The sequence below is a fragment of the Echiichthys vipera genome, assembly GCF_963691815.1.
Source record: "Echiichthys vipera genome assembly, chromosome: 5".
Taxonomy (NCBI): domain Eukaryota; kingdom Metazoa; phylum Chordata; class Actinopteri; order Perciformes; family Trachinidae; genus Echiichthys; species Echiichthys vipera.
The window spans coordinates 7213945-7230239 of record NC_139830.1 but is presented as its reverse complement, the minus strand read 5'-3'; the positions used below and the strand labels follow the sequence as shown (position 1 = coordinate 7230239).

General features: G+C 39.7%; 1 protein-coding gene across 2 annotated transcripts in view; it reads left to right on the top strand.

Moving 5' to 3' along the window:
* The window catches only part of lsamp (limbic system associated membrane protein), a 193609-nt gene that overhangs the window by 142567 nt on the left and 34747 nt on the right, over positions 1 to 16295 (top strand). For both annotated transcript variants that reach the window (XM_083913421.1, XM_083913420.1), the window contains exon 4: positions 12782 to 12907. In XM_083913421.1, coding sequence (XP_083769547.1) covers positions 12782 to 12907 — 126 coding nt within the window. The remainder of the gene's footprint in view (positions 1 to 12781; positions 12908 to 16295) is intronic.

The following is a 16295-nucleotide window of genomic DNA, read 5'->3' as shown; positions in this document are numbered from 1 at the left end:
TGTACAGGATGTTATTGCAGGTGTTTACCTCAGCTTTGGTGGTCTGAAGAGGGTTTTTGAAAGTGAATGTCCTGTCGAGTGTAACATCAAGATACACAAGGTGGGGATGGCTGGAGACTGTGTAGAAATCCCATGAGATACTCGGTGCTTTTTTGTGCTTGTTTTCTTGGTAACACTTTCTTTTACAGGGCCTGTAAATTCCTAGCACGTCCCTTGACGGGAATTAACTATGTAATTTGGTACTAATTATATGGGAAACACAGATAGGCAATTATGGTGAGTTATTTAATTGGAATGGTACTAAGTGTGCTAACGGAACATTGTCTTCATTTTACCCATAATTAGTGCCAAAGTACATTATAGGAAAACCATATAATCTGCTGTGACTCATTCAGGGAATCAACCAAACTGCATGTGCTGATTTATCATTATATGTGCATCTGAATTTCTCCTAATTCACATCATATCCTTATGTGTCAGGTTGCTTGTGTGCATCAATCCCAATGCTCCTTTCCCATTAGAAAGAGAGTGGTGGGAGTCCATCAACAAAGCTGCAGACTGAAATAAAGAACCTTTGGACCTAATCTCAGGTTAAAAGTTAATGACTTCTAACCAAGGAGTCTGGAGCCCTCTAGTCTGGGGAGGAGTCTCAAAATGTTAATCGTCTCTCTCTCACTCACCCACTCACTCACTCACTCACACACGCACTCACGCACTCTCTCTCACACACACACATACATGCACACACACACACACACACGCGCACACACACACACACAAATCCACACTTACATTCTCACTATTATGGGGTCCTCTTTAATCTGGCATCGCAAATAAGGGCACATCAGGTAGTATTGATTAGTGCTGATTGCTGGTTTGACTTCCACAAAACATCCTTAAGGGTCTTCAAGAATCAGGGGAATTACGCTGAAAGGCCATCTGAATGCCACAATAAGTCAAGCTGTAATTTGATAGACCCCTTTTAATGCCTGAGTGAGCAAGGAGACAGTATTTTGTTGCTTTGAACTTCTACTTTCACTTTGAATTTGTATAAATCAATAAGATACTGTCTAGGTTTATGGATATGTTGTAATGCAAAAAATCTATAATTCTGTTGGACAACTATAAAAGAGCCCAGTGATAGTTTTCATGAAAAAGAGACAAAATCAGCCGCTCATATACATTTAAAACTTTGAGATTTTTAATAAAATGATTACATTTAAAGCTTTATTATTCAATTTAAATGAGTTTATGTCCTCAATTTACATTTTATCGGCATCATAGTTGACTTAATTAATAATAGCTAAAAACAAGTGCTGTCAAAAATAACTTGTTCATTTCAATTAATCAATCACAGAAAAAATGACACCTTAAAAAATGCTCAAGAAAAACGCCTAAAAAAACAGATTAATCATGCTCTGTGATACCCCTTGACCCCATATGTCAACATCCAACATGGTTGAACTTTAGGCATAGCATATGGTACTGTAGATGTGGGGTGAACTAGGTGGCAAGCTGAGATCAAACCACATTTGGTCTGAAAGGCCCCCAACTTTGTTAAAACAGAGTAGCTTATGTAGCTGAGAGCAACAAGTTAGCAGACTGCTGCACACCTGGTGTGTACGTGAGATCAAAGGAGAAGACTCACTGCTGAATGGAGTCCGATCCAGCCCTCATTACGACCACTCACTAATCTACCAAAATACAACTGAGTATTTATAATCTGTCCCTGACAGCAAATAATGATGTACAGTATATGTAATCAATTCGATTAGATTAATTAAATGTATGAGTAAACTGAAGATCATAATAACTGTTTTCTTGTTCTTATTGGAGCAGTGATGAGAGTAACTTCAGAAGAAAACATTCATACATCATTGACTCCCTATCATGAACCCAGGTTTTTGCTGAACCAGCTGTACTGGACTAGCCCTGAAATAGCTTTTGAATAAGAAAGAAAAGGTGAAAAATTGGATGTGGTGGGGTCTAAAAGACATCTAATCTGTGCTGCATAGGTATATGTGTTGTGAGAGGGCTTCTGGTATCTAAGAACCTTTGTCTGGACAAAGTGACAAAAAGAGGAATGGTATTTGTAAGTGAAGGAACAAAGGGCATGAAGTGGTATTAAACATTTGTAGAAATGGTACCTTTAAAGGGGAAGGCATCTATTGCAGCCAAGATTGTATAACCTTGGATTTAGCTTGTCTGGCCATCTTTGTTTTTCTCATCATAATGAACGGTATGATATCCTAAGCCTCTAAATCATCCGAAGGCTTGAATGGAAAATCTCCTTCGCCTTTTTTGGCAAGCCCTCCACACTTTGCGGATGCCAAGCTACAAAGTTACTGCTCCTGAGGAGGAAAGGGATTCACGGAGGTACCTCCATTAGTCCAAGATAAGAATTACAGCTCATATGGAATAAATAAACACGCACTTTTTTTTCCACAAGAGCTGCCATTAGTTTGTTTAGAATTACTATCTATTTTCTCCTCTTTGACCCTCCCTGGCTGCCTGTGAAGAGCTTATTAGCAAACTGCTGTTACACCTTCCTATCTTACACCTGTTGTTTTCTGTCTTTCTGTGCAAACATCAATTAAGTGCTCTTGTGATTTACGAGTCGCTGCCCTTGTGTGACACTCATTGGAGGAACACCTCAAAGAACACACTGAAAAACCATCTCCTTAAGTAATCACCTTCGGAAAAAAACACAGAGAAAGCTCCCTATTTTCCCGTTTGCTTCAATCTGCGCCTCCAGCAGGCCATTGCATCTGTCTCGTATCCGGCACTTCCTTTGAAACTTTCACAGGCATCTTGGGTTTTTAAAGTACAGCTGCTGACTGCTGTAGTTGGGATGGAGAGGAGGAGGTGGTGCCATCTTCTGTGTCATCACCTCGCTCATCTACCTTCTGTTTTTATAACGACTAAGAGTGTCTGTGTCCGCTTGAGCTTCTCCTCTCACAGCAGTAACAGCAGTGTCAGCCCACTTCTCACATGCATTTTCTTTTTCAATTCTGCAGTGCCAGGCAGAGAGGAATTAGTGTATGTGTGTCGCAGCAGAAAACATACCCTGAGGTCTCAGATGGTGCTCCTCCACATTTCCGATGTGGGGACGTGATAGCACAGTGTGTGTCTAAGTCTGTATGTGCAACTCATGCAATGCAGATGTATCTTGTCATTACATTGAGTGACAATGTAACATTGAAGGGATTGTCGATGGATATTAACAATGACTTTCTGACTGTACTTGTGTATGTATGTATGTATGTATGTTAATTCATAAGTAAGACTACAACTGATGGCTAAGCCAATGAGCTAAGTATTAATGTTCTTTGTCAACACAAGCACATTGCAGACTTTCCGAGATGTAGCACATCAATTAAATTGTACTACTTTCACAGCTCCTCTTTGCTTTGGCCCTTTTATACACTTTCAATAGTCTTTCAGAGTTTAGATTTATTAAAGGCTTCTAGTACAAATGGGGGTGTTGGCTGTGCATCTCTTCTTCCTTTGACCTGATATTGCCAAATCCAGAGAAGATTGATGATAGTCTATTCAAGATTCCCTGGTTGTCGCTCTTTTAGTTTTTGTAAGACAAAGGTGAAGAAGCAGGAAAAGGCAGAGATCTGGCACACACAAGTACTAACACAAAATCACACCAGCATTTTAGTACAGCAGGTGCTTGTTTTATGTGACATTGTTCAATGTCTGAGTTATGTCAGGAGCCACTTTGGTGGCAAACAGGCTTATTATATTGTTCTTTTTTAGGGGGTCCTTTGGATGGGGCAGAATTTGGGCAGACCATGTTTCATAGAAAGCAGTTAATTGGCAGCAAAGCTCCCCAGCACTAAAAGCTAAAGAGCTGCAAGTACGTGCTCCTGATTATCTCCTAATTGTTTCAAATTGGTTGAGCATAATTGCATGTCTCTTCTACACTCTCTGCCACATCACTCCCCCTAATGTCACAATGTGAGCCAACGGGGTGAATGTAAGAGGGAGGAAAAATGAACCCAAGGGGGAAAAATGCAAACCATGTAAACTGGTTTACACAGAACAATGAGTGTATAGAGGATTTATTGCTGTACAATACTTTAAAAGAGCTGTACTCAACAACATATACAGTTTTATTATTGCAGCAATCAACTATTTGCTATATACAGATTTAGTGGGATAATGGCATTTGTTTCTTTAGCCGGTCCAGCTGTGCATGCATGTGAGTGCCATGTGCCTTGGTATCAGATGCCAGGGGCCGCAGAAGAGCGGCATTTGACGAGTTGGGAAATGGTCACTGAGAGCCGTGTGGAGACAATCACTGCCCATTTCTTTTTTTTTAGTACAAGTATTTTTAGTACAGCACTTTTAATGTCTTTGTTCTGTTTGTAAAAGATGTATTTCTATTTAACTCCTAAGTTGTTCTTTCATTTGGACACTGCTTTTTATAGTGTGTCCATTAATTCATATGTATATTGTTGTTTTAACCAATAGTCTGACGGGCCAAGATAAGAGAATGAATTTCGCCGACAAAGCTGAGTTGTTTATTGTATACTGTGTAAGAGTTGAATAGAGTTGTGTCCCTGAATCCCTGAATTGTAATGAACAGTATAAGTTGAACATAAAGCAATCTGACAGAGTCCAGGTGGGCAAGGTTCCTTCCTGAATTACCTGCTGCCTTCCCTACTTCTGTTCAAAGGCTAATTTCATGCTTATTATGACATGGACATGCAAGAAATGTTGCCATATTTTTCGATACATCAGAGAATAGTCCAACTGTGGATATGAGAAATGTTGAACAGAGAGGCAGAAATACAGAGTGGAAAAGAGAGGTTTATTATGCTATCCTGAAATGAGGTGTAGGGCTCAGGTTTAATGGCACAAGTGTGCGGTGCTGCGACAAGTTGGTTAGTTCCTGCACTTAAAAAATGCACATCATCATTCTGTTTGGTGTAATTGAGCGTGGAAATTCTCTATTATTTTGTAAGTGCTGGTCCAATCTCTTTTGTGGTCGACAGAGCTTTACTCTGTATTGCCAATCATGGATGATGCCGTTGTTATTTTTCTTGGCTGTACCTTTTAGGTCAAACCATCTTTTCTAGCATTTTTATCATGGGTACACCTTGTTGACAACATTAATTACGCTCTCCTGCAAAGTCTTTTGTTGAAGTGGATAAGACGGTTGACAAAGTGTTGGATTAAACATCTTGGATTTGCTGAATCCCATTTAGCAAAATGTCAACCTCTTTATCCTTCAAGTGTGTCCACAGCAATTCAACTCCTACATCTAGGCTACTCCTGCCTTTTATAAGCATACTTTTACCATATTTCATGAACCGGGAACATTTGTTGTTCAAAATTGTTTTTTTGTATATTTGTAGTTTGTGAATGCACACATGTGAAGATGTACTATATTTCATGGCAGACAGTTGTGTATTATGATTAACACATTGTCTTGTTCATACTGACAACACAAATGCATTAAATTGATATATGCATGCTTCAATTTTTGACGTGAACATCAGTTTGGCAAAATTCTGCAGAACCCTTTATTAAATTTGGTTGTACGGTTTTGTTCATGTTCAGCGCCAAATAAAAATGTTGCTTTCTGAAATATCTGCACATGGCAACTACACTTATGATGAATGTAATATCAGAAATAGTTAGTGTCAGGCAGCTGTGATGCTTAGTTAAGGTTAGGACTGTCAATAATTATATGATAAATATATAAATGCCAATGTTGCATTGTCACATTACTTCCGGCTTTGGTATAAACATTCATTGGTAATAAATTACCTAGGGTTACTGGGCTGGATTTTCTGCATTTCTTGCGCAAACTGAAAACTTGGATAAAGAAACAAACAATTGCAGATTAATATTTATTGACAAAGAGAGCAAATCCTTTCAATTGAGGCTAGTAGCAACAGAGAGAGACAGTAAAACACTGGTTAAAACAGCAACAATTTTAGACATTATCTGTCATCCACAGCTGGTTTTAACCTGCATGTAAGCCTCTCACCTTAAATCAATAAATCTCTACTGAAGGTTACAGGACAGATCATCCAATTTAAAAATGGAATGGTGCAGTGTCACTTCGCTCAGTAACATTAAGTGGTCTGTCACTGTCTCTCTTTTTTAAATTATTGAATGCTTTATTACTGCCTAAAACAAATATGCAGAGTGCTTCCATCAATAATAGTCAGTCCTGACACGTGTTGCTCTTAATTACAGCCAAACAAACCCATTCATTTGCGAGGTTTCATGCTAGAGAATAATTATGAATCACACTATCATCTTGATTAGAGTATTTGGCAATGGGCGGCTGTAAGTATACCCAGTAATGAATGAAGTAATTAATTGTGCAAAGACTCCATTTCTCCCCATGATCAATAACTTGTCACATGGACTAAGGACGTGCTTGTAGCTGTGTGGGTCTCTCTCTCCCTTCTCAATGCGGATGCACACATTTAATGCACAAACCTACAAACACATTCCCCCCTAATTAGTCTCGCTCTCTGTGCTCTTTCTCACTGTCTACCTTTTGCTCTCTCTTTCATTCTTTCTTTGAAGTTTGAAACGAGAGTGGAAAGTAAGGGCAGTGTATTTCCAACGTTTTCATCAGAGATTTATTATTTCTGAAGAATTGAAAAACCTAAACCAAATAGGAGATCATTAGCCGTGAGGCTTTTTTTTCTTCGGGCGGGAGCTTAATCCTGACAAACCTCCTGCACTGTGCTTGGTTATGTTTCGATATGAATGGAAATTAATTATACGTATGAGAAAAGTGTATGAGAAAAGTTAAAATAAATTCCCCAAGGTGTAGAGGTTTGATAGTGTGTATCAAAGTGAGTGTGTGACTTTGTATTGAACACAATGCTGTGTTGAATATAGATGTTTGTAGCCCATGCCTGTGTTTTTACCAGTGGTTTAATGTTCAGTTTGTGTGCTTTTTCAAAGAATAGAGAGAAAAGAAATGACATTTAAAATCACTTTGCTACACAGAGAAAGTTCAATTGTCGTACTTTTTACAATACTTTTTTTTTTCTTTTGTGGTTGATTACCATCAGCTGGGCATGTGGTCTTGTTCATCTTGGAAGCATTGCCTGCTTTTTCTTATCGTCTCTTTCAAATATATTTCAATTCTGTAAACCTTCAGATATCTGAATGAACACCATTGCTTGTGTGATTGCTTTTATGAAAGATTTCAAAGTAAAACATGTATTTGTTCTGCTGTGAAAAACGTCGATTACGTCAAAGCATCACATTTCCCCCCAGTCACATGTGCCCCGCCTGTTATGCCGCTGCACTGCGCACTTGAGGAACTACTGCATGGTCTATACCATAACTCACACAAACAGCTATAGAGAAAATATTAGGGGAGAGTGTAGAGTTTCTCCGTGGAATTCATTCATCTTGTAGCTACAGAGTCAAAGTGCTTTTCAAAGGGCTGTCCTTTCCAACATTGTCCCTTGAAGGTTGACCTATGACTACGATAACAATTGACTCCTTTCTTCAATTCCTCTGCTTGCAATGCTAAGAGCTGGACACCAATGCGCCATGGCTGCAAGAGCTGCAAATGTCATTCACACTTCTTTCCTTTACCATGTCTTCCTTTCTTCATCTCTTCTACTTTTCCACTTTTCTCCCCATCCTTCCCCTTCCGCTTCTCTCCCATTTATAAAGGTGACAGGGTTATCAGAGTATGAGCAGTTGTTTGTTTCCCCGGTAGCGAGGATTAATTCTCCAGTCACACATCCACAATCAACTCTTCCACCCCTCCCCGCCCCACTTTGGTTGTTTTGGAGATGGAAAAAAAAGCCAATTGGATTCTTTGTCACCTCAATTGAGTGCCTTCGCCATAGCTCCCCACCCTTCCTTTCCCCCCTATATCTGGGAAACACATCTTCATTGTGTCTTGGTCATTTTACTACAGCAATAACTCTGCATGACTTCATTTAAAATGCTGTTTGGCACGATTGTGAAAGTCTTGTCAGTTGATATTAGAGAGACGGGTGGGAGAGAGAGAGAGAGAGACAAACTGAAATACCTTATCTTAGAAAACCTGGTTGATGGAGGAGGAGCTTTTTTTTCAGCTTCATATATGAAAATGTGTCTCACTGCAAGAAGAACCCCTATACTGGCTATTCCACTAAAGGAGTACAACTATTGTGCATTCTTTATTGTAGGGCCACTGAGTAACTTTAATGGAGCAGTTTGAGTTTAAGTGCCCTGTTTATGGACACAACAGTTGTTGAGAGCTGGCAGAGTCTTTTATTTCCACAGCAGCTTTTTGCAGCTGATTGTGCTGCTGTTGACACTTTCAAGCAGGTTACCCATAAGGTTTAATGATTTATTTCCCAATGCTGTTTTTTATGCGTAAATTATTTGGATGGTTACATAAATTTGAATCTGATGTGCAGAGTGTGAAGACTGTTATTTTAATCATGGTAACTAGGGTTTACTGCTCTTTCATGTATTTGGGTCAAAGCTGCACACTCTGATGCAATTGTTAAATTAAAAAAAATTAAATTTCTGCACATGTTTCCACTTCCTGAATTTCCACTTCAACTGAAACACGTACAATGCAATATGAAGTACTGTATATGTGCTCCCTGATGGCTAGGAAAAACCTCCATCTTTCTTTAAGAAACACTGAGAAAAGCCTCAGGCATCATCCTGATGAAGGCAAGAGAGCCCAAACCAAAACAATTGGTGAATAAAGCATGGTGAGTTGGAGAGAAGTTGTTTGATGTGTTTTAATTTTTAAGAAATACTTCTAAATAATCTATTACCTCCCAATCAGGATTACAAAAATGGAATCCAAATACAATATATGAAGTTAGTAGTGAAACACGCACACTCACACACACACACACACACACACACACACACACACACACAAATATATATTTATAGAGAGAGAGAGAGAGAGAGAGAGAGAGAGAGAGAGAGAAAGAGAGAGAGATAGCATATTGTCTTTTCCTTCTTACTTGAAATAGTAAAGAATTGATTGTGTGTTGTTGTGTGTTCATTGTGTGCAACACCTCCTGCAGTTTAAAAAGCAGTATTACTGTCTGGGTTAGTTCAGGACAATGGCAGGGTCACATTGCAGGAACAGAAAAATGCAAGCGATAATCATGCTTTTTCTCGACTGAAGCACAAATATGTTCGCAGATTATTTAGAAATGAACTTTGAATGACAATCTGATGACTGTGAATGTGTATACGATGAATGCAGGTCAAGAGTGGATCATAGGTCTAGCTGAATTTGGTGAACAATAGTTGCCCTTGAAACAAACAGCAAACAAGACTAGGAGATAGGGATCAAAGGTGGAAATATGATGCTCCAGCATCCCATGGTTTCAGGCGGAGGACTTGTGAATCACATCGTTGAACCTTTTTCTCGCATATTGTTATAAAGGTTATTAGACAATGAAGAAACAATTGGTGTTAATGGTTGAATATAAGATATATGATGGATCATTTGCGTGGAGAATTTGGGTTCACCTAGAAAAATCCCAGTTACAAAATGCATAAAACATAACATTTATTAGTTCAGTTGGAGCCCTTAAATTGTGCTTGTATAAGCTGATTGGTGTCAGGTATTTTATTCATGCTTCACAATCACTGGCTCAGTCATCAGCAGTGTGGCTTAGCTGATATCTGATTGTATTCATGCTGGTGTACAGCCCAGCCATTATAACAGCAAGTGATACTTTTCACCGTTGCTCAGCTAAATCCAGTGCTGTTTGCTGCAACAGTAACCTATTATTTGCTATATTTTGGTATTGTTGATTAAACAGGAATCGAATGTTCATGTATGATTATAAAGGGGAACTGCCTGTCTTGAAGTTCTATCAAAAGAGCTTTTTTTCTGCCAAATCCACTTGTAACTATTTGCTAAATGGTCCATGATTTCCGAAAGCATCATTGCCAATAAACAACATTTCCAAAAGAAATTGTGAACCATTAGCAGCTTATTAGGGGTGACTGTGGCTCAATGGCAGATTGGGTCGTCCTCCATTCGTGAGATTGGCGGTTCGAAGTTTCCTTGGGCAAGACGCTGAATCCCGAATTGCTCCCTGTGCTGCGGATGGTTGTGTAAATGTGGTGTGAATGGTTAGATTAGATGGTATGTAGATGTTCACTCCCATATGTGTGAATGTCTGTATGAATGGGTGAATTTGACAAAAACACTGTGAAAGCGCCTTGAGTAGTCAGAAGACTAGAAAGGCGCTTTATAAGTACAGTTTAAGTCCATTTACCATTTACTATTTCGTCAATCCAGGGGAGTGGGACACAACCAAACCTGTTGCACATGTTGTTTGGTTTGCCAGCAACAACAGGCAAGAATAGGTTGCAGTCAAAGCTGTTTACTGTTTTGTTAATAAGGAACAGGGCTATTGATATGTTGATTTACATAGAGATACACCCGTTGGTTCCGGCTTAAGCTTCTCTTTAACATTGGATGGAATGCGGGTGTTTTGCTGAGATTGATAGGGTTAAATAAGGAGAGATGACCAAGGTGCGTTCAGCCTGAAGGAGTGCAGACCTAACACACACATATGCACGCATACCTGAAATTACAATAGTAAATCAGCTTATCACAGTTTAGAGAAAATTAAGTTACTCTTCTACCTTTGCTTACATTATGCATACTTCAAAATCCATCATATTCCAAAGTCATTGATCATTATTTGTATTTCTGGCCCCATCATATCTTTATATATGATACCATTCCAACCACTTTACCCACAGTTTGTGGAAACAGTGATGTATGCCCTCTACATCTTTCATGATTGATTGCATCTTTGCTGCTGACTCACTTTAAAACAGACTGTGCCTTCTTAATTCATCAGAGCTGTTTTCGCCAGAGTTAAGGTTTCTCCCTCCCCTCCCCTCTCCCTCTCGTATGTGTGGGAGTGAAACCAGTAGGAGTGAGGAATAGATGGTGATCTCGACAAGGCAGGATAATCATTAAAACACTGCATAGGGAGTTTTACTTTGAACATCAGTGTCACATACGCACACATTGAAAGATTCTGCATTTATCCTCTAAATTTTGATTCATATATTAAGGCCTCCTTTTGTGAAGGTATGTGTCTGAACTCAGAATCAGAGCTAAGTGTCTGGTGGGTGCCCTTATGACAAGGGAAGCAATCTGTTTTCACAAGGTCAGGTCCAGGGGCAGGAAAATAAATTGCTTATTGGGATCCTGGGTTGAAAAAGTTTACTATAAGTACCTCTGAGGGCCATAGCAGTCGAAAAAAAAGGTTCTCTAAAGCTTTTTTTAAAACTCTTCCTTTCATTGAGAGAATCGAGGTCAGCTCATGTTGCAAGTGATATTCCGGTGTAAAATCATCCCACGGTCTTTTTAGGCAAATTGGGTCATCAAATTAGCCCTTGAGAAAAAAAATGTTGTGCATGAACTATTAACGTAGCTTTTCCAGAGAGTCCCTATCAGGGGCGGCGAGTTGGACGCATTAAAACGTCTTTTTTAACCACTAATACTGCTCAAAATAACACCAAACCTCTGCAGTAGCATAATAATAGTCTCAACCCATTAACCGAAACACCAACAACGTAGTATGTGAACAGGGAGTGTATTAGAAGAGTGTTTGGAAAGACTTACCTGCTGGCCCCGGTACCAGCTGCTCCATTCAAGTCAATAACCAAATGCAGTCCAAAAGGAAGGATACCAGTGATGATTTATTCCAGCAAAACACGTAAACATTGTGGTTTGTGGCAGTTGAGATATAAGTTAATAATAGATACACACACACACAGCTTTCCCTGCAGCACCAAAACATTACGCAGATTTCAGGGGTCAGGAAGCAGGGGTCAAGGGGCGTGTGTTGCCCGAAGACGCGCAGGGAAAGATGACTAGCCGGCAACTTGAAGTGAAGGGAGACAGAATGGTTCGGGTTTGTATCTTTCCCGGCTGCAAAACAAAATGAAAGCTTACAACCCAGAAACTTTTCATAGGCTGCCTTTGCGGTGCAATGACGGTGCTCTGATAAACCAGTGGCTTATTGTTTTGAATCTGGACAGTGAGGCAATCGACACGCTTAGGTAGAGGGATTATCGAGTATGCAGCAAACCCCAAAGTTTACGTGTTTTGCTGGAATAAACCATTAATGGGCTTATTCCCTTTGGATTGCATTTGGTAATTGACTCGAATGGAGCTGCTGGTACCGGGGCCAGCAGGTAAGTCTTTCAAAACACTACTTTAATAGACTCCGTGTTCACATGCTACATTGTTGGTCCTTAGGTTAATGTGTAAGGACTCTTTTCATGCTACTGCAGAGGTTTGGTGTTATTTGGAGCAGTATTAGTGGTTAAAAAAATACATTTTTAAGTGTTTACCTCACCGCCCCTAGCTGTGTTAGCCGCGACAGGCTGTCAGCGTCTTTCCGTAAAATCTGTGTTAATAGTTCATACACGAAAAAAAATGTCTTGGTGACTTATTTGATGACCCAATTTGCCTGAAAAGACCCGGGATGATTTTACAACAGAATTTCACTTGAAAAATGTATAGCCAATAATTCTTGTAAAGACATTGTAATGATTGTTATGGGACCAGCAGGCATGGTAGACTTGTTTTGTTTTTACTTCTTTTCATTTTTTCAGTTATTGTAAAGTGTGTTTTTTACGGAAAGATTAATAAAACAATAGTGCTTCTGAAGTTGTGAAAAAGGTCAAATATGACTGTCTAAAATAACACACACATTGCTCTTAACACTTATACATGGTAGCAATCGTATTGACCTTGACGTTTCTCTTGTGTTTCCAGTCCCAGCCAACATTTACAAAGTGTCGGAAGACATCACAGTGAATGAGGGCAGTAACGTGACACTCAGTTGTTTGGCCACTGGCAGGCCGGACCCAACAATCACCTGGCGACTGCTCAACCCCTCAGGTAAGAATCATCCAATCAAGTCCTTATGATCATTTGTGTCAGTCTGTATGTGTGGTCAATGTGTGCAAGGTTTTTTAATCAAACAAATACAAGATTGTTTAGTTTTTTAAGGGCACTATCACACCAGCATTATATAGTTCGGTTGAATCAGAGTTTAGTGCGCTCCCTCATTTGCTACAGTTCATTTGTGCAGGTGGGAATGAAGCGATCGTACTCGGGTGCGCGGCAGAAGTGGATCAAATAAGCAGACTGAGACAGGATAGAAGAGGTGGTCTCCGTCCGCTTCAAAACGAACTCTGGTGCAGTTTTTTTAGGGTGAGAACGTGATCTCATCCCTGTCACCACAACAACAACACGTCAGCATTAATCACCGCGGACAAACCTCGAGTAGTACTGTAATAAAATCAACCCCCTCAGTTGTCTCTCCATTGTGACGTTACTTGTGGCAGGTGCTTTGTTTGCTGTCACACTGTTAACATCCTCAGTGTGCTGACCAAACGAAGAGCAGTTCAGCATCTACGTTATTGCGCCCGACCCGGACACATCTGACCAATGAGTGAAATGTTGTTGTTTTTTCTTTTTTGTCCCAAACCTGTATTGAGTCGAAGTGCAGCTACATTTGGGTTCACTTCAGCACGTCAATCAACTGATTCAGACCAGATTGAATGAATAGGTGTGAAAGACAAGACCAGCTGGGGGGGGGGAAATTAATTTTCGCATCTGGTTCACACCAGGGAAGTGGACTAGAAACAGATTGTCAGGTGTGAAAGCATCCTAAGTTGCCGATGCCCTTAGAAGGATAAAATGTTGATGTCGAAAAACTGCCATAAAATGATTATATACCAGTATCATATACTATACTAATAATATGTTTTACTTTCACTGTATTGAATCTCAAAACACTTTATGCGAGAAATTGGCTGTACAGTAGCAGAATATCGATTCATATTTGATCATACATTACTTTTTCACAGATTGTATGCCTCACTGTGCTGTCAGGATATAGTAACAGTTTCAGCAAATATGAAAAAAAGAACATCGTCTTCATAGAAAGTTACCGACTTTAGCTTTCGAACACTGCATTAGTTCATAATAGAGCAGCAATGCCCCCAGTGGAAACAAAGAAAATATGTGCATTTGCCTGATAGGACAAAGATGAGAATATGGCCCAATCTGATGGAAGATATGGAAATCTAAAATTTTGAAGCCAGGGCTGTAGATTGAAAACTGTAATGGCACCGGGCTTAAAAACTGTGGATTCAATAGGTTCTTTTTTGACATTTAGTGTCTGAGTTTCTGTATATTGGTTACATTTTATTATAGACATTTTATAGTAGCTGAGGTTGAACTTCCAAAATTAAAAAAAAACTCCCAGCCTTCAAAATCAATGCCATGTGCATTGACACTGCCAAAATGATCTAAACATTTAAATGTCTCTTTTTGAATGTTCAGATCTTGGATTATAATCATCTGATTCAGACTCTTTCTTCAGTATCAAAGTAGACTTGTGTCTGTACAGTGACAACAGGAACTGCTATAGCAACCAAAGCTAGATACATTTCCATTAGTTTAATACTTGCTGGGAATGCATGACTGACTGGTGATTGCAACTGTTATTTTTACGGAAGCCTGGCACTATGTGTGATTTGACAATAGATGAGAAACTGACAAGCTGAAGTAAGGAGCCATCTCAGAAGTGCATGCAAATTAAGTCAAAAGCGCTTGTCAGATTATTCTTAATTTTTTTTTCAGACCTTTACAATAACACTTCATCTGGTTCTCCTCCCACAGCATGTCCAACCTCCTTTTGTATGTGCAAATTGGTGTTTATTATGGACACTTCAAATGTGTTTTTTATGTCTATCTGTCTGTGGACAGATTTTGTCAGTACAATAACATCAAAGCTCTGCTAGAGGGAGTCGAGGGTGTGTTCCGAGCAAGGGAATTAGGGAGGTAGAGAGTACACGCACACGTTGCGACCCTGGTCCAATTTGGCGTTGTGTCTGCTGTGATCCAATTGCAAGTGGTCTCTAGTTTTTTTGTTTTTGTTTTTTTTGTGAGCAGTTAACCCATAATGTACATAATACGTGAATTGCAGTATAAAACACAGAAAATGAACTCATAGGTTCTACCCACATCTCAAAATATGTAGATGAAAATACTGATATTTACAGTTACAGATACACCTCCTTGCTTTGCATTAGCTAGTGTTTTTATCCAACCAGGGGGATAGTCTCTTATAAAGTAGAGTCTCATGTATGGTAGCCATGTTGTTGTACATACTATCAAAGTGTGTACAGGTGGTGTGTCTGTACATCCCTCCATATATATGTGCATTCAGAAAGTGGCGATTCTGCTGCTTTGGGATTTAATCCACTTTCAGTGAAAAGAATTATAATCCCCCACTGCTGATAAGCTTGTAGTATGATGGACGGACATACCCGAGTTGACAGGATCTCAGTCTGATAACAGTCTCTTGCCAATTGAAAGCTATTCTACTTGTATGTCTTTATCAGTTACTGCATCAGTTTGTCAGCACTCCTCCTGACGCATTCCATCAAATTCATCTGTCTCTTGCACCTGGGACAAACAACAACTGGAATAGGTGTATTTGCTTCTTTTGTCTGTTTGCATTACAGGAGAGTGATCTGTTCAGCTTAATCCTGCAAGCCATATGAATCAGACTGGCTGCTTTACAATACTTTCATGTAAACAGATAACTCACCTTTATTTATTTTCCTGTGAAACTGAAGTTGACTCTTCAAGGTCCAGATGGCTCACTCTAGGTAAAGCTCCTTTGTAGGTTTCAACAGCTTTTGTTCCAAGAATAAGGATGGAGACGTGGATATAGAGGGAATGGAAAAAAGACATAGAATAGTAGATTGTTCAATTACTGACTCCACCTCTGCAGGTTATATCCAATTCCTTCCATATGGTAGCTTTTCTTTCCATTATTCTCTCTATGTTTTGCTGAGAAAGTAGCAGGCAGACCACCTTTGAAAAGTCTGTGTTCTTTTCTGAAACAGTGGGACAGGAGGAAAAAAATCAGTTTCTGTAAGCCTACCGAGGCACATGTGGCTCCGGAGAAGGGGGTCCCACAACACTGGCACTGTTGTTATTTTTGTTGTTTTGCCTATGTCTTTCACCCCAGAATCCGTAAGTCTAACCCAAGTCGAGAGCATGTGGGGGAACTGCTGAGTCAGATAATAATAGTTTCTGTTTCACATATGCAGCGCGCAGCAGGAGATTCTCTGTGTCAAATGAGTTCTCACTTACTGGAAATACTCTGTTTGGTGTAGGTGAGGGGTGGCGCAGGAGGGAGGACATTACGTGGTGGAGACAGAGCCAGTTCGTAAAATCCCCAAGTCTCTTGCCGTTCCTTGTATTT